General features: G+C 54.5%; 1 protein-coding gene across 3 annotated transcripts in view; it reads right to left on the bottom strand.

The window, feature by feature from the left end:
- Nucleotides 1–353: 353 nt before the first annotated feature.
- The window catches only part of WWP2 (WW domain containing E3 ubiquitin protein ligase 2), a 187296-nt gene continuing 169284 nt past the window's right edge, over nt 354–18365 (bottom strand). For all 3 annotated transcript variants that reach the window (XM_017850810.1, XM_017850812.1, XM_017850813.1), the window contains 14 exons: nt 16953–17007; nt 12882–12963; nt 12160–12288; nt 11196–11271; nt 10832–10903; nt 10525–10613; nt 8285–8444; nt 6058–6191; nt 5582–5722; nt 4794–4914; nt 4370–4474; nt 2952–3048; nt 2674–2746; nt 354–2248 (listed from right to left, as the gene is read on the bottom strand). In XM_017850810.1, the coding sequence (XP_017706299.1) occupies nt 2149–2248; nt 2674–2746; nt 2952–3048; nt 4370–4474; nt 4794–4914; nt 5582–5722; nt 6058–6191; nt 8285–8444; nt 10525–10613; nt 10832–10903; nt 11196–11271; nt 12160–12288; nt 12882–12963; nt 16953–17007 (1434 nt within the window). In that variant the 3' untranslated portion in view covers nt 354–2148. The remainder of the gene's footprint in view (nt 2249–2673; nt 2747–2951; nt 3049–4369; nt 4475–4793; nt 4915–5581; nt 5723–6057; nt 6192–8284; nt 8445–10524; nt 10614–10831; nt 10904–11195; nt 11272–12159; nt 12289–12881; nt 12964–16952; nt 17008–18365) is intronic.

An 18365-nucleotide genomic window follows, 5' to 3' on the forward strand; every position in this document is an offset into this window, starting at 1 on the left:
ATGAATGACTGCCTAGAACACTCTCCCTGCAAGCCAGTTTTGGAAGCCCCAACCTGCAGCTGTTACTGTTCTGCACCCCACAGCAACTGCTTGGAGACCCCCGGGTCGAGGCAGAGGGTGCGAAAAGGGTGCAGTGAGGTGGCCGACCAGGGGCTGAAGCTGGTGATCCCTGGGCCAGGACTCAGCTGCCCAGCCCAGAAGTTGGGGGCTGCCTCGGTCCATGACACACAGGGTTCTCAAAACCAGCGAGGTCAGGGAATTTCCACCCCTATCCAGGCCTGGAGGGTCTGTGAGGACCAGAGTCCTCTTGACTAGGGGACCGTAGGTTTGTAAACATCCACACCAACACCACCCACAGCTGCTGATTGTTTATTGCACAAGAAACTGGCAATATTGAGGCAGGGGGCGGGTATTACAAAATAGTCTGGTGACCAGCCCATGGCTAGCAAAGGGCATTCCGTACAGACACCTCAGTTATATACACATATGCGCACACACGCACGAACACACATGAACACCCGTGAGCCTGATGTTTCCAAACCTCACCAGCAGCTTGCACCCTGACCCACCCTGGAGCGGCTTCCGTGGTGACGTGCCGCAGGGAAGTACGGCAAATGACTGAAAGGGACAGAAGAGGTTGCGCTGTGGCAAGCTGAGCCACTCAAATCAGCACACACGACACAGGCAGACGCAGGCTGCACCTCCCCAGCCAGGGAAAGGTCGAGAATCTGGGAGCATGGAGACTGTGCTTGGAAGGCACCCGGGACCAGTCCAAGGGCTGCCTGGGGTCCTAGAATCCTGGGGGCCCGGGCCAGGAGTCTGCCATGATTACTGCCCCAGCATCCTGGGGGGGCATGGTCACCTTGAAGATTTCAATGTGACCTGTGAAGATTCCAATTATGGCAGAGTCCCCGGGTTGGAGGCTGGTGGGAACTGCAGAAATCAGACCGGGCTATGCAGCAGGGCAGGGCCTTTCTGCTGGTTTCCACATCCTGTGTGCAGATGAAGCACCTGCGCAGAATGGACACTTTCCGCTGGCCGGGCCGCACTCCATTCTGAACAGGGGACCAGCAGGCCCGCCTGGAGCTCCAAGGGCTGGCAGGAGAGCTCCACAGCCGGACCCCTGTGTCCTGCCACTGGGGACTGCCTGGGGGACCCTATCTAGCAAAGGGATTTCTTCTCTATTGAAGGCAGCAAGGCTAGGAGCGCTCGGGACCTCAACCCCTCCCACTCTGCCAGGCTCGGGGACGAGGTCCCTGCCAGGCTGCGCTGCCGGGTCAGGCCCGCCTGAGCTCACGGAACCGCCAGGCAGGTTCTTGAGAGGCGTGGCTGTTTGGGGAACTCGTGGACCCAAAGGCCTGGGTCCCTCAAGGTCTCAGAACACCTGGGGTGCCAGCTCCTGGACAGAAAGTGACAGCAGCGTAACAAAAAAAACTGCAACCCTACAACACAACCGCTTCCAGTTTATAAATGGAAAAAGAAAGTCTGAGGGAGTCTGCTGTTTCTGTCCCATGGATACCCAGGCAGCTTAGACAAACCTTCATTTGCTGAGAATGAATTAATTGGCCAGCATGCGTCCTGCGACTCAGCCTCCATCGCTGCTGCCTGCTAGGGAGGCAGGCGGAGATGGCCTCGCCCCAGGGCCGTCTCCCTCAGACCTTCACTTCATCTCGATCATCAGAGAGGCTTTACAGGCAGAACCTCCTTTGCGGGCAAAGACCCGTGGCTCTCAGTCCAGAACAGCCCACCCCACCCCCAGGAGCCAGTCTCCTGGCCGAACTAGTCCAGGAGGTCTCCGGCCTCTGTGGCAGCCCCTAGGGATGCAACACCTTCCCTTGCACACACACACACCCAGGGTGGGGTCTGGAGGACGGGGGAGAGTTTTGCAGAGAGGGTCACCCCTCTGGAACTTTGCGAAGGTGGGGCCAAAGGCAACTAGGGGGCTTTATTCCAGACTGCCATCCACGGGTAGGGGGAACTGCAGGGCCTCCTGGGATCAGGCTCTTCTGCCAGAAGCGAGATGACGGTGTCGTCCCACACAGGGCCACATCCACGGGGGCCTCCCAAGGGCTGCAGGGCCGGTGGCCTCTCAGGCAGGGAGGACTCAGGACTACGTGTGCACTGGGGGTAGTGGGGGGGCGGCCGCAGTTACTCCTGTCCAAAGCCCTCGGTCTCCTCAATGGCATACAGCAGCTTCTCTCTCAGCTGTTCGTAGCTCTTATAGGGAGGAAGATCCAGACGGTTGAAGCTATCGAGAGCAGGGAAGCACGACAGTCAGCCCCGGGAGGCCAGGGCTCTGACAGCCCCACCCTGCCTGCCTGCAGCAGGGCCACAGGGCTTGCGCCACACTGGCTAGGGCTCAGGGGCTGCCAGTCAGGCCTTCACACTGCAGGTGCCTGGACCATGGGGTGTTAAGGAGGGGCCAGGACAGCTGGAAATTGGTTGGGGGGACACTTAGGGCAGTAGCTCTTGGACTACTGGAACAGAAGCGCTTCATATGTAAAACCCAGCAGATAAGATGCCCATCACAGCCCCATCTCTCCAAACCAACACCCCAGGGCCACACAAAAGCTGCCAGACTCCAGGCTAAGAAGCTGCTACACCCACTGGGCTGTGCCAGGAGCTCATCGGGACTAAGGCCCCCCGACGTCCCACTAAAACTAGCGGGCTCACCAGGTGTGGCTTCTGGGCAGCCAGGTTTCCTTGCCAACTTTGTCAATGCAAAACTTCTGTGGTCCATTGCTACCTGTGATCCAAGGTAAAACACACCCACGTCAACAGAGCAAAGCAGGACCCTCCAGCTCCACCCACAGATGGGCTCGGCCCCAGGACACAGAGGCCTCAGCTCTTCTCCATCCCACTGACGTGCTTCCAGGAAGAGACTAGGGTTCCCCTCCCTCTGAGCTGTCCTCACTGCCAGCCAGGACACCAGAGGGCGAGAGAAAACGTACCGATGAGTTCAGCAAATCCCCCAACGGGCAGGCGGCAGGTCCCGGTGACAAACTGCAGCAGCCGGATCCTCTTCTCATTGTCCATCTCCTTCACCACCTGGAAGTCCGCAAGTCAAGGCACAGTCAGGCGACCCATGGGCCCAGTACTTAGCCTGAATGTGGAGCTCTCCAGCTCGGCGGGGCCCCTCTTTGGGGCTGAGGACACAAAGCCAGGTTGGCCAGGGGATGACAGCCTCCAACCTGAGCAAGCCCGGAAGTGCTTCCGCTAAGAGGCTGTGTCTGCAGAAGATTCCCACCCGTCCATGGGACATCTCTGGGTCTCAGGGACACCAAGTATTCTCTTCCCATCCAAGTTCTGCTTTCAGAAATGACTAAATATGGGAGTGACTATTTCATGGGTATAAGGTTTTTGGGGAGATGAAATGTCCCAAAATTCGATAGTGGTGACAGGTGCACAACACTGTGAATGTACTGGAAGCCCCTACTCTCTCGCCTGGGCTGGAGTGCAGCGGCACGATCTTGGCTCACTGAGTGCAGCGGCACAATCTTGGCTCACTGCAGTCTCCACTGCCCAGGTTCAAGCGATTCTCATGCATCGGCCTCCCGAGTAGCTGGGATTACAGGTGTACGCCACCACACCTGGCTAATTTTTTGTATTTTTAGTAGAAACAGGGTTTCACTATGTTGGCCAGGCTGGTCTTGAACTCCTGACCTCAAGTGATCCACCCACCTCGGCCTGGATGGGAAGCCAAGGAACCCAAAGTGGAAAGCCACTGAATTGTGTATCTTAAAAAACTTAAATGGGTTGGGCACAGTGGCTCATGCCTGTAATCCCAGCACTTTGGGAGTGTGAGATGGAAGGACTGCTTGAGCCCAGGAGTTCAGGACCAGGCTGGGCAACATAGCAAGACCCTGTCTCTATTGAAAAAAAAAAAAATTTAATAGTTAATTGTAGGTTATAGAAATTTCACCTCCACAAAAAATTTGTATACATACATATGCATACGGACATATACTAAGAATATCTGTAATCATTATTTTTTTTTAATGCTATACTTCATAACGACAACAATGACAGCTCTTTCTGTTTTCTGGAGCCAAGCCCCTGACTTCCTGTCCCATCTGGCTGGCAGGGGACCTCTCAACCAGTGGCAGCTGCTGTCTGCCTGCAGGTCTGTCCCTGCACACCAGCTGACCCAAAGCTGACCACTGACGGCCTCCTGTCACATGCACTGGCCACCACTCAGCTGGAACTGTCCCTGTTCATCCCAAGGCTGGTCTATCGTCTCCTTTTGCAAGTTGTGAGAGGTGAGGACAGGGTCAAAGCTGAAGGTCCTTGCCTGTGAGGTCTCCTCAAGACCCGTTTCCTTTGGCTGATGGCCCAGATGTCCCTGCCAAGGCCTGGGCCCAGGACCCACCTGCCAGAACCACTGGATCTGCTTGCTGTTCTTGGTGTAGTGCCGGTAGATGGTGCTCTTCTGCCAGTCACTCATGTCTATCTCCTGCATGCCGCACAGCATCAGCTGGGGAGAGGCAGCAGTCAGCACCCCTGGCAGGCCCCTCTCCCACGCATCGTCCACTCGCTAGCATATGACATTGCCCCAGACATGTTCAACCAGCCATTTCTGGTGTCAGCGTTAATAATATGGGTAATGTAAGTCCCTGTTTTCTTGAAACAAGTGTCTGGGGAAAGGTGGGTCCTGAGATCCCAAATCAAACCCATCTGCCCTGCCGCAGTGGGAGTTTTATTGCTGAGTGTCTGTGGGTGCACAGTGAGCGCATCACAGAGCAGGATCACCCCAGAGGCAGGGGCTCAGGGTCCCAGCAACCTCAGACACTCACCTCCAGCTCTTTTTCATCAAAGTAGCGCAGCCACTCCAGCGGGGCCACCTCGTTGAAGCCATCCAGGAAGGCTTTGGTCTGCTCTTCCACGCCTCGGGTGAAACGCCAGTCGGTCAGCAGCCTGAGACCAAAGACCAGCCATAGGTGGAGGATGAGACCCACTGCTCAGACGCAGCTCCTGGCCAGGCCGCGTGGCCGTTACCACACAGGACCACCAGATCAGAAGAGCCCACTTCGCACACCCAGACCCAGCCTGCTGGAGGCCCTAGAGTGCAGCCCTAAAAACCTCACAGTGACCTCCAGACACCGGAGTCTTTGAAATCATCCTCACCACTGCCTCCTCCTGCCCCTGCCCACAACGCCAACTGAACCTCAGACGTATGAAAGCGTGGAGATAAAAAGACTAAACCAAGAGGCCTGAGGAACAGGCATGGAGAACGGGCACACGTGAGACGGTGGGTCTAGGCACGCAGGCCACAGAGATCCTTTCGGCCTGGAGAAAGATGCAGACGTCTAAGCTTGATGCGACTTCAAAGAAATTCCACCCTGGAGGCTTGAAGTCTCCCACACAGGGAAAAAGCGCAGCCGGGAGTCGGTAACTAAGGACCTCGGCTCTGGTCCCCCAGCTCGCGCCATCACATGACTGCCCATCAGCAGCCACCATTGAGGCAGATGGAGATGGCATCCACAGTGACCGATGGGCCACAAGGTGGTGGCCCATCTTGCTCTACAACCCACTAGATCTCCGCACCGCCCCTGGAGTGGAGCCCCCGGCGCCTGAGACTCACATGATGTACTCCTCCTTGTTCTCCTCCGTGACCCGGATGCTCTCGCCGCCCTCCTTCAGTTCGTGGGTGGTCACCTTGCCCAGGATCTCCATGTCCTGGATGAAGTACAGCTCCAGGCCACATTCTTCCAGGTTGTTCTCTCTGGGGGCACAGCAGACCAAGTAGGGAGATGTCTATCGTGGCAGGGTCTTTCCTGGATCCTGCTCTGCTGCCCATGGGATACCAAGGGTTCACAGGTGGCCTAGAATCCTGAACAGTGACAGGGGACAGCTCCCTGACTCAAGGAGAGGATTCTAGAACTGTCCACGGGGGACCCAGAGGACATTCCTCTCCACTAGCTCTTTTAAAGGCTGAACAAGAGCTCAGGAGCAGACAATGAGCTCACTGGCAGACACAATGAAAGCCATCGGTACCTGCTCCCTGCCCAGAGACGTCCCTCCTATCAGTGCGGTGGGGTGAGGGGGGAGGGAGCTCACTTGATCCAGACAATGGAGTTGTAGAACTCAGGGTCGATGGACTCCAGGTCTTTCAGGGTTGGCCTCTTGTTGAGCATCCGCTTATAGAAAGGGAGGGTGAAGCCCGTGTCGATGAACTTTCCGTGGTACAGCGCCTGGGAAGGAAGAGGCACAGCACAGAGCGTTGGCCTTCCCCGGGCACTGCCAAGACTGGCTCTTGGATACTCGGTATCAAACTCCGCTACCGCTACCCGCCTTCCCCGACAGAACCGCAGCAGCGGCTGCCTCGGATGCAGCGGGAGGGCCTCGGGAGCAAACAACGCCTTTGTCCTGACTTGCACCTACACAGGGACTCTCACCCTGCCCTGCAGACCGCAGGGACTGGGCAGAGACAGCCGGCGCGGGAACCCACGTCCAGGCCCGCATCTGCCCCTCACACTGGCCGGCTGGCTCCCAGCCTAGCAAAGGTCTGTCCCACGCTCACAGAAAAGGCTTGCTCAGAGCAGCTCCAGGTGGCAGCCCTGACTCACTGGCGCTCAGGGTGGGTGGCAAAGGCAGCCAAAAATAATGCAGACACCGCTGACAGCGAGAGCTGGCGGCCAATGGTGAGTAATAGTCTAGGGTTTTACCGGTCTGTCCTGTTGGCTGCTGGGCCAGGCGGGTCTCTAGACCTGGGAAGAATGTGCCCACTTCCAGAGCCCAGCACCTTGGCCAAGAGCTCCCCGAAGATGGGAAGGGCCATATTTAGTCACAGGCTCCTGGGGCACTTGGGTCCTCCTAAGAGGGGAGCTCAGGAAGGCAGGGGAAGAAGCGAAGGAAAGTGAGAACTGAAACTTCTCAAGCTATGAATGTGGCTCCCGTGCTGGTCCCGCTTCTCCATCCGGGTTCTCCACACTCCCAAGACCCTCAACAGGGGCACGTGGCAGGACCTCCCTTTCCATATTCACACCGTGTCCTTCTTTCCAGTTAAATACAGATGCTGGGAAAGCCCCTCCCCAGAACTGGCCCACTTTCTGACATTGTCCCTACACCCTGCACCAGCCAGCCTACGGTTCACCAGGAGACAGCGTGGTGTGAACAGCAGCCCCCGTGGACTGGTGCGCCCTCTCTGGGCCCCACCCTTCGCCCCCATAGAGCTCGTAACCTAAAATGTAAAAGCTTGAGAGAATTCTGGAGAAACCAGAGCTTTCTCAGTGGCTGCCCTGCAGGTAGTGAAGAGTTTCCACGCTGCTTGTATAGGACTTGTCGAGAGGGAGCCCAGGGTCTCTGGGCCACAGACTTTAGGGTTTTGTTCTAAGCTAGTGTTGATTCCAAATGTCCTTCCAAAAGGCTTAGTGTCTCAGTGGGACATTCCCAAATGCCGTGACAGTGTCACCTCCCAGAGACAGGCAGCAGGTGGGCAGCTATGGTTTCACCTGGCCCTGTCATCCCAAGGCCCTCAACAGAGCACATATTTAATGTTCAGTAAAGTCTATGGCCCAGAGACCCTGAGCTCCCTCTCGACAAGTCCTATACAAGCAGCGTGGAAACTCTTCACTACCTGCAGGGCAGCCACTGAGAAAGCTCTGGTTTCTCCAGAATTCTCTCAAGCTTTTTACATTTTTAGGTTACGAGCTCTATGGGGGCGAAGGGTGGGGCCCAGAGAGGGCGCACCAGTCCACGGGGGCTGCTGTTCATGNCACACTTTAGGGTTTTGTTCTAAGCTAGTGTTGATTCCAAATGTCCTTCCAAAAGGCTTAGTGTCTCAGTGGGACATTCCCAAATGCCGTGACAGTGTCACCTCCCAGAGACAGGCAGCAGGTGGGCAGCTATGGTTTCACCTGGCCCTGTCATCCCAAGGCCCTCAACAGAGCACATATTTAATGTTCAGTAAAGTCTATGGCCCAGAGACCCTGAGCTCCCTCTCGACAAGTCCTATACAAGCAGCGTGGAAACTCTTCACTACCTGCAGGGCAGCCACTGAGAAAGCTCTGGTTTCTCCAGAATTCTCTCAAGCTTTTACATTTTAGGTTACGAGCTCTATGGGGGCGAAGGGTGGGGCCCAGAGAGGGCGCACCAGTCCACGGGGGCTGCTGTTCATGCCACACTGCCTCCTGGTGAACAGGCCCAGGGCCTCCTCCAATGCTGCCCCTTCCTGGAGGTCTCAGAGAAACAGCAGATTCCCCTGGTGCCCCTGGCACACTTCACCAGGAGAGGGAAGAGGAGGGAGAGGAGGAGGGAACTAGGCAGACCCCTGGGGCCCCCTTACCATGGCGATGAATCTGCCTATAAAGCGGAAGTAGGTGAGGTGGTCCGGGTTGATGGAGGAGGCAGGGTTGATCTGCAGGCAGTAATTGTTCTTTCCGGCGTATTCAAATAAACAATACATAGGGTTGAGCACCTCGTGAGACAGGAGGAAAAACCACTCTCTGTGAGGGAAGAGAAAGAAAAGACAAGAATAATGGGTCCCTTGGTGCACATCTGCACAGGAGCTGTGACTCTCCACCGTTGTGTTTCAGGTAGTCTGGGGAGTCTGGGGACACGCGTCCCAGGGAGTCAAGCCCCGTGACAAGCGCCCGGGCTAACCTATATGAACAGCTGGTCAGTGAACAGGGTGGGCTCAGGCCTACACAGAATGGCAACTGCATTTGAGGATGATGTTTGGGAAAACGTGTGCCTGTCGGCTCCCAGGTGACGTGTTCCAAGACTTTACATCACAATATCTAGAGCTTCTAATGGTAAAGGGAGTCCTTGTACCCTGGGTCACCATGCTCAGTTGCATAGGCTGTGCACTGCACAAGGGCATGATGCATGTTTATTACAATAATTTTTCTGCAAAGGTTCTGTTGAATAGCAACTACCCTGTTTCCGCTCTACCTGGGTGGGCAACATAACGTAAATACAGAGCACCACATTCCCAACCCCGATCCATGAAAACATAATCCATGCTGCCTTCAGATTAGAAACCTCACACCCACCAGTTATGCCACACTCTTGCGCTTTGCCCTCCCTTCAGCCCCAGACCCCAACACCATCCCCGTTCCCACACTTCCACGCATTCATCTGAACCAACACCTGTGCCCTGGGTGCGAGCCTCAGGCATGAATTCAGAGTCCTTTTGGGCTTGAGCTAAACCAGCAAGGGGACGTCCCAAGGGGGCCAGTCCCCGGCTACTGGGCTGTTTGTGGCTGGGCAGACGAGGAGTCCTTCGACGCAGAGGGTGCCCCGGTATCCTGTCCGTGGTTCTACCCTGTGGTAGAACAGCATGACGTAACCTACCATAGGGTAAAACCACTGGCAGGACACAGAGAGAGACACACACAGGGTGCGGCCACACCAGAGAAGCCCACCAAGCAGAGCCTGGAGAGGAGGTCACCACGGAAAAAAGGAACAGTCCATCCACGGGGCCAGCGCAGAAGGCCACGTCACCACCAAACAGAGGACCAGAAGCAAGTTAACCCAACACCAAGCGAGAAGACATGCCCACACCGGGAGAGGTCTCGAGCAGAGAGGTCGCCGCAGGCCACGGCGCTCCCTCTCTCTGCCGGGGTCCTTCTGCCCTGCTGTCTGAGGCAGCATTTCCCAGAGGGCCTGTTAACTTTTATGGGTGGACCAGAGTAAAGGCAAGACAATGCTTTGGACTCTTTTTAGGGTAACATAAGCCATTACAGTGTTACTGACCCCAGACACGTGACATGCAGCTGAGCCCTGCTCAAGGCCCTGTGGATTGTGACACAGCTTATCCACATGGGGACACCTGACTTCACCTGCCCTGGCTGCCTTAAGAGGAGGGGACCCCAGGGTCAACTCTAATGGATGACCACACAGCCCTGATATTCAACTGCCCAGATGCTGCTGGCCTGGTTGTTAAAGTACAGAAACATGACACACTGGTAGATAACAGAGCCACTGTACTGAGCTTTCGCCCCTCCCGGGAGTCGTCCGTCGTCTCATGACCCAGTTACTAAAGGCTTAACACCCAGCCCAGCAGGGCACCCCAGGCCCCTGTTCCAGGCTCAATAGACTGGCCACATGGATTCATGTATTTTGGTTTTTTGTTTTGTTTTTGAAATGGAGTTTCGCTCTTGTTGCCCAGGATGGAGTGCAGTGGCACGATCTTGGCTCACCACAACCTCCTGCCTCTCAGGTTGGAGCGAGTCTCCCGCCTCAGCCTCCACTATGAGCTGGGATTACAGGCATGCGCCACCACGACTGGCTAATTTTGTATTTTTAGTAGAGATGGAGTTTCTCCATGTTGGTCAGGCTGGTCTCGAACTCCCGACCTCAGGTGATCTGCCTGCCTTGGCCTCCCAAAGTGCTGGGATTACAGGCGTGAGTCACCGCGCCTAGCGGATTCACGTATTCTGAATGCCACACTGTGCCCACTCCTGAAGATGCATGAGAGCTTTGGGAGGGAATATGAGTAGGGGACAGGCAGTTTTCTGGCCATGGACGCTGTAGCCTGGGGAAGCGGGGTACAGGGCAGCCTCCCAGGGCACTCAAGCTCACCTGGCGATGCCCCCATAGTCCAGGCCCTCCTCGCCACGCATGATGATGTAGAGCCGGCGGCGTAGGTCATAGGGTTTCATGTTCATGATCTGGAAGACAGAGCATCGGGCCGGCCTGCCACTCTCCCTTTCACAGCAGGCAGGGGTGGGAGGGACGGGACTCTAAGGCCTACTCTCCAGCAGACACAGTCACCAAGACCCATGCCGTGGAAAGTCTGCAGTGTGGGTTTAACAGGCCATGCGATAGGAGATGGGCTGCTGGGAGGAGGACGTCGGCCTGGCCCTGGTTTCAGGCACCATGATCTAACCTGTTGGAAGGAATCTTCAAAAAGCGTCTGCCTGGAAACACTGATCTTCACATGGCTGGGTAGGGCATTTGACTGAAAAAAAAAAAAAAAAAAAAAAAGAAAAGAACTTCAAATTGAGCCTCAAGTGATCATCTGTTCTCCTGTCTGTACGAACAGGCAGCCCCCAGCCCGCTGGGCCAGGAGGAGACAGCATGTCCCCTAGGAATGAAAACTCGCTTCCTAGAGACAGCCAGCTCGGGGTTAGACAAGTGTCTGGCCCCCACCTAAGACACAAACATTCCGATACCTGCTGCTGCACCGGGAACTCACACCGAAAGAAGTCAATAACCCCAGCTGCCACGGGAGCCCCAGTACCAGAACTCACATGGCAGAGGAAACGGAACTGGTGATACTTCCACCGGAAACTGCGGTCATAAGCACCAGGGGAGCCTTGCTTCGTCCTGGGAAGAGCAAAGGTGTTCAGCGGTTCATGCCATGTCTCAGAAAATGAACAACTTGTCTTTGTCAACCCTAAGGAAAGCTGGTGCTATGTGAATGTAAAGATGAGTAATGTAAGGCAGGGAAGTGACTGTCATTAAGATCCTTGAAGAATAAAAAAGAAAATCTAGAAATAAAGCCAGACTTCTTGTTTTTAGAGAAATAACACTCGTGTCACTTGGAATAAACAGGATAGTCCCTTCCTCCCCATCCCATCGTATTTATTCGTTTGTTTGTTTTCTAGAGACGAGGTTTTGCTCTGTCGCCCAGGCTGCAGTGCAGTGGTGTGATCATGGCTCACGGCAGCCTCGAATTCCTGGTCTTAAGTGATCCTCCCACCTCAGCCTTCCAAGTAGCTAGGACTACAGGAGTGTGCTACCACACCGAGCTAATTTTACATGTATTATTATTTTTTAGAAACTCTCACTCTGTCACCTGAGCTGGAGTGCAGTGATGCCATCATAGCTCACTGCAGCCTCAAACTCCTGAGCTCAAGGGATCCTCCCACCTCAGCCTCCCACATAGCTGGGACTACAGGCAGGCACCACCGCATCCAGCTAATTTTTAAATTTTTTGTAGAGATGGAGTCTTGACATCTTTCTCAGCCTGGTTAATCTTTTTTATTCTTGTAGAGACAGGGTCTCACTATGTTGTCCAGGCTGGTCTCAAACTCCCAGACTCAAGCTGTCCTCCCATCCCCTTCAATATGACATCAACATTGGCCACTAGAGGGCAGTAAGGGCAGTAGAACGCACCGCAGGGGCCACCCAAAGTGGGCCTCCCAGAGCCAGAACAAGGACGGCCTGGGTCTTGGCTCCTGGACGCTGCTGCTACCTGCACAAAGTCCTTACCCTGACTCAAACCCTGGGCGAGGATCCTTAAAGGTGGTGGTGCGGGTATTGTGGTCCACAAAGTATCGCACCCCCTCGCTGGTGTATTTCATCTCCCATCCTGGGGGCAGAGCTGGTTCCTGGATCATCCTGGAAACATGGGAAGAAAAGGGTGAAGGGCTGGTCCCACCTTCTGGACCTTGGGGGTTGGAGGCCGGGTCCTCAAAGTGTGGCTTTGTCTCTGCAGAGTCCATGAGGGACCTTGAGGACATGCACCCAAGAAGCATGACCCAAGTCGTGAGGACAGTTCTGCAGCACAGAGAGGTCATTTATTATCTCATGGCCAAAAATGCAGCCCTGCATGGATGGCACTGGACTGAACGGCCACCAGCAATCCTGAGACACGCATGCCCCAGCACGGCTTCACTTGGGGTGTTGGGAAACCAGGATGCCCTCAACCTTTTTGCAATTATCAGCAGCCTGCACAATCAGTATGGAGACCAGCAACACCCGCCAGCCAGGCCACCCTCCATCCACCAGGAAGGTCTATTTAAGAAACTACTTTTAAGCTGTCATCAGGCCAACAGTGTATCTGTGCAGTGAGAGTCTCAAGACACTTGTGTGTGGCTACAGGTCCCTGACAGCAGCCCTCTGGGACGATGCAGTCCAAAACCACCTGCCTAATGCTGGAGCTGCACAGAGACCTAGCCTGGCCCGGCCCCCCTCTCAGCCCAAGTCCTTACCCCTGGGTCCGGGGGTCCTCCCACTGGGTCGTGCGAGTGTTATGGTTCACGTAATACACCCGTCCATTGTCCTGTCTCTTCTCTGCCAGAGAAGAAAGAAAGAACCATCAGATTCAAACATGGAGAGCCGGTGTCCTTTCCCCGCGGCTCCCACCTCCTGGGTGCTGGGACTGAGTTTCTCTCCCTGTTGTCAGCCTGTTAGAGAAGAACCAGCCAAAGCCGAGCTCACTCACACTTGTCACTGGGAAAGGGACAAAGAGGGTCCTTCCTTGTTGTTGGTGGGGCGGGGGAGGTGTGTGACACATTTCCAGCTCGAGATGAAGCACTTCTTTGGTTGGTTGGTCAGTCGGAGGGAGGGGGTGGTGTGGCCACCCGGAGGGAGCAGCACAGCTCAAACCAGAGGCATAATTGCTCCCAGCTGTGTGCAGCACGGAAGCCGGGCAGTCCCCAACCCGCCAGGCCCCCCACCCAAGTCCCTCACAGCTGATCCCTGGTCCTGGAACCCTCTGCACTGCATGCAGCTGACCTGGGCGCCTCTGTCCCACAGGGCATGGTCCTTATGGGGTGGCTGCATCTCCCTCGCACCTCTCTGATCAGTGCTCTGCACCCTGCGCCCCTGCACCCTCCAAGTTCTCCCGCTTCTCCCACTTACAGGCTAAGTCTTGTTCTAAAACTCTCACACCTTGGCACATCTCTTTCTTGCTTATGAGCAAATAAATGATATCTGGGGCTGAGGACGCTTACACTGGCCAGCCTCTTCTTAGACATGCACCTTTTTTTTTCTTTTTTATATAAAGACAGGGTCTCACTATGCTGTCCTGGCTGGTCTCGAACTCCTGGCCTCAAGTGATCCTCCCGCCTCAGCCTCCCAAAATACTGGGATTACAGGCAATAAGCCACCGTGCCTGGCCTGCCTATCCTGTTCTTACACCTAAGTATGTGCTTTGAGACAGGGGAGTGTTCATGGAGTGGGGCTGGGGCACAAATATACTTTTCCTCTGCTCTCAACAATCTCTGTTCTCTTGCCCTTTACTGATACACTGATAAGGGCTCTGGGGTCCCCAAGGGAGGAGTCTGGGCTCCAGGGGCAGACCCAACCCGAGCTGGCGGTTCCGGACCTTGAGAGGGATTGAAAGGGGTCACCTCTCAGCTCCAGGTAGACAGGGGAAAAAAAACAGGGGGTAAAGCTCTTGGCCCCAAAGAGGTCACCTTTCCCAGGAAGTTCCTGAGCCTTCAAATCTGTTTCTCTCCTGAAAACAAATGATGCTATTGGCTCTCCTTTTACAAGACAGAGTAACATTAAAGAAATAAAAAATAATCAGTTCCAGAAGCTACAGGGAACCCGAAAGCTGAAAAAGGAGCAGAACAGGAAAGAGCAACAACCCCCTCCTCACTCCCTACCAAGACTCGGCTGCGGTGCTCCCAACACCAGCCCAAGGCCTCGGTCTCCCTCCCACTCTCTGCCTTACCTGGTATCTATGCCTCGTCTGAAATTTTACAAACAGACATTATTTGTCAATCATACGTCGATAAAGCTGGAAAAACAAATAAATACAATAAAATAAAAATAAAGACAGGCTGGGCACGCTGGCTCACACCTGTAATCCCAGCACTTTGGGAGGCTGAGGCAGGAGGATCGCTTGAGCCCAGGAGTTTGAGACTAGCCTGGGCAACATGGCAAGACTTCATCTCTTTTTTATAAATACAAAATAAATAAAAGGAAGACAAAAGGAAAGAAAGAACAGGAGGTGCCCAGAGCTGTCAGGGAGCTACCACCACCTCAGAACACACAGAAGGAAGGTTTCCCAAGAGGTTTTCAGGGGAGGGGCCGCTCCCAGCCCAGAAGCTACTGCTTTGAACTAGATCCTCACGTCTGCCCTGTTAAGGGCCAAAGCCAAGGCTAACCACAGGGCCAGGGGGATCTGTCCAGCGGGCCTGAGGCCTGTGTCGTCATTTCTGGCACTTCTGCTGCGTGGAGGCCTCCCAAGGCCGGCTGACTGCCTCGCAGCCTTCAGTTTCAGCTGGGGGGCTGGGAAAGACCTTGAAGGAACACCAGCTCGACCTCATTTTAGGAGTAAATGGACTCAGATGTATTCAGCCACAGGCCCAGGGTCAGGGCCACCGAGGGCAGATGTGGATCTCAACCCAGAGTGTCCTGAGTCCCACAGCAGTGTGTGGGGAAGATGCGGGGTCTCTCCTGGGGCAGCAGAGAGGGACACCAGCAGGCTTGGTTAGCAAGCTGCCACTCAGTGCCATTCTCACTTGGTCTGGCTGTTCTTTCTGTTCATTCTCGGCCAGCCCTGGGGAGGCGGCCCCTGCCACAGCCCTGGGGCAGCCAACACAGATCCTCAGGGATCTGCAATTCAGAAGGAGCCCTGGCCTTTAGCCAGAATGTTCTTCCTCTTAATTTTGGACTATGACAGTTTTGTGGGTTTTTTTCTGATTGTTCATTAACAGCATCGACTCTGACCACGGCTCCTCCATTTCCATCTCAAATATTTCCACACTTAGCATTCGAGAGCTGCTTTCAAGTCTCCATCAGCTATGCTTACCTGGTGACCATCACTCAGCAGAAATGGCATGAAAACCCACTTGACTGGGCTATACCACCTGCCTCTACAGAGCCTGAAACACACTAGAAGTCCCCGGCTTCTAGGCTGCTGGCCACCAAACAGCAGTACAGATTCTTGTTGAATCTGACGCATTTTCCCCTGCCTACTGATGAGGCGGGGTCTTCAGAGTTTTACTCTCTCACATTGGAGCTGCTGCCAATCTCTGAGATACCAATGACCTTTCTTTGGTCGAGGGAGCCATGCGGGGCAGCTATCTGCGTAAGGGATCCCTGAGCTGAAAGTCAACAAATATGTGGAAGCTTCACTAAATGATATCTCCAACCAGAAGGACCAGAAGGCCCTTCTAGGACACTGGACTGCAGTGCTCATTCACTAAGTGGTACCCTGCAGGTATAAGAGGGTTGACACAACCTCTTAAATGACTACCCGAGAGCAGCTGTGTCTGCACCAAGAAGGTCCAGCTCCAAAGCTGCACATTTCCAGGCATCAGAAGCCCATCCTATCATTGTCAACTTCCCAGGATGCACCTCTCCATCTTTGTTGTTGAGTGCACCCCCTCCCAGTTTCACACCATCTGTCAACACCACCAAACCAACGTTTACTGTCTTCTGCTGGCCTAACCAATAAATGAAACCCAACACATGCTGGTTCCCGCAAAAACTGCCTTCTTCCACTCCCCGTGACTCTTACAAGATTAAATAAAACTCTGCCCCAGCTCTCTCTATCAAACGCGCTAAGTCTCATCATCTCTAATGACCCTTTTTGCATGGCTACTCCTTCCTAGAATAGCCATGAAGCCTATAATCTCTCCTAAGTCATGGGTGTCCATCCCTTAACTCACTGTTAGCAAATCATGTCAAGGACCTGGGATAGGTAAGAGGCGGCTACCAAGGGCGAGGAGAAATCTACACGGCGTTATTAACTAGCAGCGATGCATTTCCAGAGTCACCACCCGGCATTCAACTCTCGTATCTGCTTCCCTCTGGCCTCTTTCACAGCTATGTCAGAAATAAAAAGGTGGCTTCTATTAGTGAAAATTAGACCGAAGTCCGCCAACATCTCAGCTGCAAAGAAAGATGTGTTAAGGTGGATCATTCCAAGCATATGGTCACAGATCTGAAACAAATCCATTTGGGAGTCAGGCAGTGTCAAAATATCTTAGTGGTAGCATGGACTCTTGAGTAGACACCTTGAAACTCAAGACCAAAGCCCAATAGTCCCCCAGCTGCTCGGGGACATCTTTCTTAGGGTCCCACTCCTTTAGCGATGGTGGGTTTGGTGGATGCTCCAGTGATTCGGTGGAGCTTGGTTACTTTTCCAGCCGCTCGGCTCCATCACCTGTAACTGCTCTGGCGGGGCATGCCCAGAGAGTGTGCTGGAGAGGGGAAGAGATGGAAAACAGAGGGACAGGAACAGGGAAGGAGGACACGCGGGAGGAGAGGACAGAGCACCGTGGCTGACGGAAGGCCGAGGGCCGGGAAGAGAACTCAGTACTTACCCCAGCCAGGAGGGAGGGGGCCCAGGGGATCATGGTCAGTCGAAGCACTCGAAGACTAAACACAAGAAACACAGCAGAACACAGAGGTTACAAAAAGCCACTGGTGAAAAAATAAATCAATCGATAAAAAACAAAAATGCCAACGACTCGCTTCCGCATTTGAGCACTCTGCAGGGAATGCAGTGGGACTTTAGGTGGCATCTGCTCCTCTCAAAAGTCTCTGGTTTTTGTTTTGATTTTTACAGAAAAACCAAAAAAGAACCCTGTGCACGGAGGGCCCAAGTGAGTTTTGGAAATGGTAGAGCGATGGGGAGGAGGAGGCACGCCGGTGAAGGTGTGCCAGGGTGGCGGAGGTAAGGAGCAGCCCCGGTGGGGCAGAAAGGCCCAGGAAGCAGGCTCGGCCCAGTGCCTCCGCTCAGCTCCGGCTCGAGGCGGCCAAGGCGACTGAAATCACCACCACCTCCAACTTTCTCCAAGAACCACACGCAGGAGGGGAAAAAATATCGCAGGCCTTTCCAATGAAATCATTCCCACAAGCCCTGCCCACGCCCAGAGCTTCCTGGCTGGGGCCTGGCCCTCCTCCCTCCACCTCGGCGTCCCCCCCAACCTCCCATCTGGGTGTGCAGCGTCCACCCAGACTGAGGGCACATTCATGCCCCAAGCCCTCACCTCTCCCAGGAATGTTTTCCTTCCCCTTCACAAAGCACCTTTATTCCTCCCCTGCCTGAACCTGAAGTTGCTCAGTGTTCTGTGTGTGTCTGTGGGGGGTTGGGGCTGGGGGCGGGGCAGCAAGACAGAAGGGGAGACAGGGGAAAGAAGGGGGAACCGGCTCCAGGATTTCAGGGTTGCTGTTTACATTAGAATCCCCCCCGCATCCCCTTCAGCCAAATTCTGCTTCGAGGTCCCTGGGGATGGACTGCAGTGGACCAGGAGTTCTCATATCCTGCAGGGAAGGGGGGTGCTGTCAAAAATTTCTGGTCATTAAATAAAACAAGTATTGTTCCACTCTTTCTTCTTTTCTTTTTTTTCTTTCTGAAACATTTTTATTTTACTTACTAAAATGTGATCGTTATAAGAGGGGATCAAGTTCTAAATGCGGACTTCAGGCTGCTGGGCTGGCCCCGTCTGGGGGTGCCGGAGCCACACACGGGCAGGAGGATGAATGGGCTCAGTCTCGGCTTGAGAAAACATTGGTGGAACTCAGCTGCCAGCAAGCCCCTTCCACAGCCCTCCCTCCACCCCCAGCTGAAAGGACAGAGAAACTTTCTTTCCAAGGTGGCACACAGGCCCCTCTTCCAAGCAAGTTCCAACAAAGATGTTTAAGTCTTGAAACCATAGGCTCCTTGATAGGACGGAGCCCCCTTTCAGGGCAGCGCCTCCTGCCCACACAGAACGCAAGTGCACGGAGGTGGG

Source organism: Rhinopithecus bieti, unplaced genomic scaffold (assembly GCF_001698545.2).
Source record: "Rhinopithecus bieti isolate Rb0 unplaced genomic scaffold, ASM169854v2 scaffold_32081, whole genome shotgun sequence".
NCBI classification, from domain to species: Eukaryota; Metazoa; Chordata; class Mammalia; order Primates; family Cercopithecidae; genus Rhinopithecus; species Rhinopithecus bieti.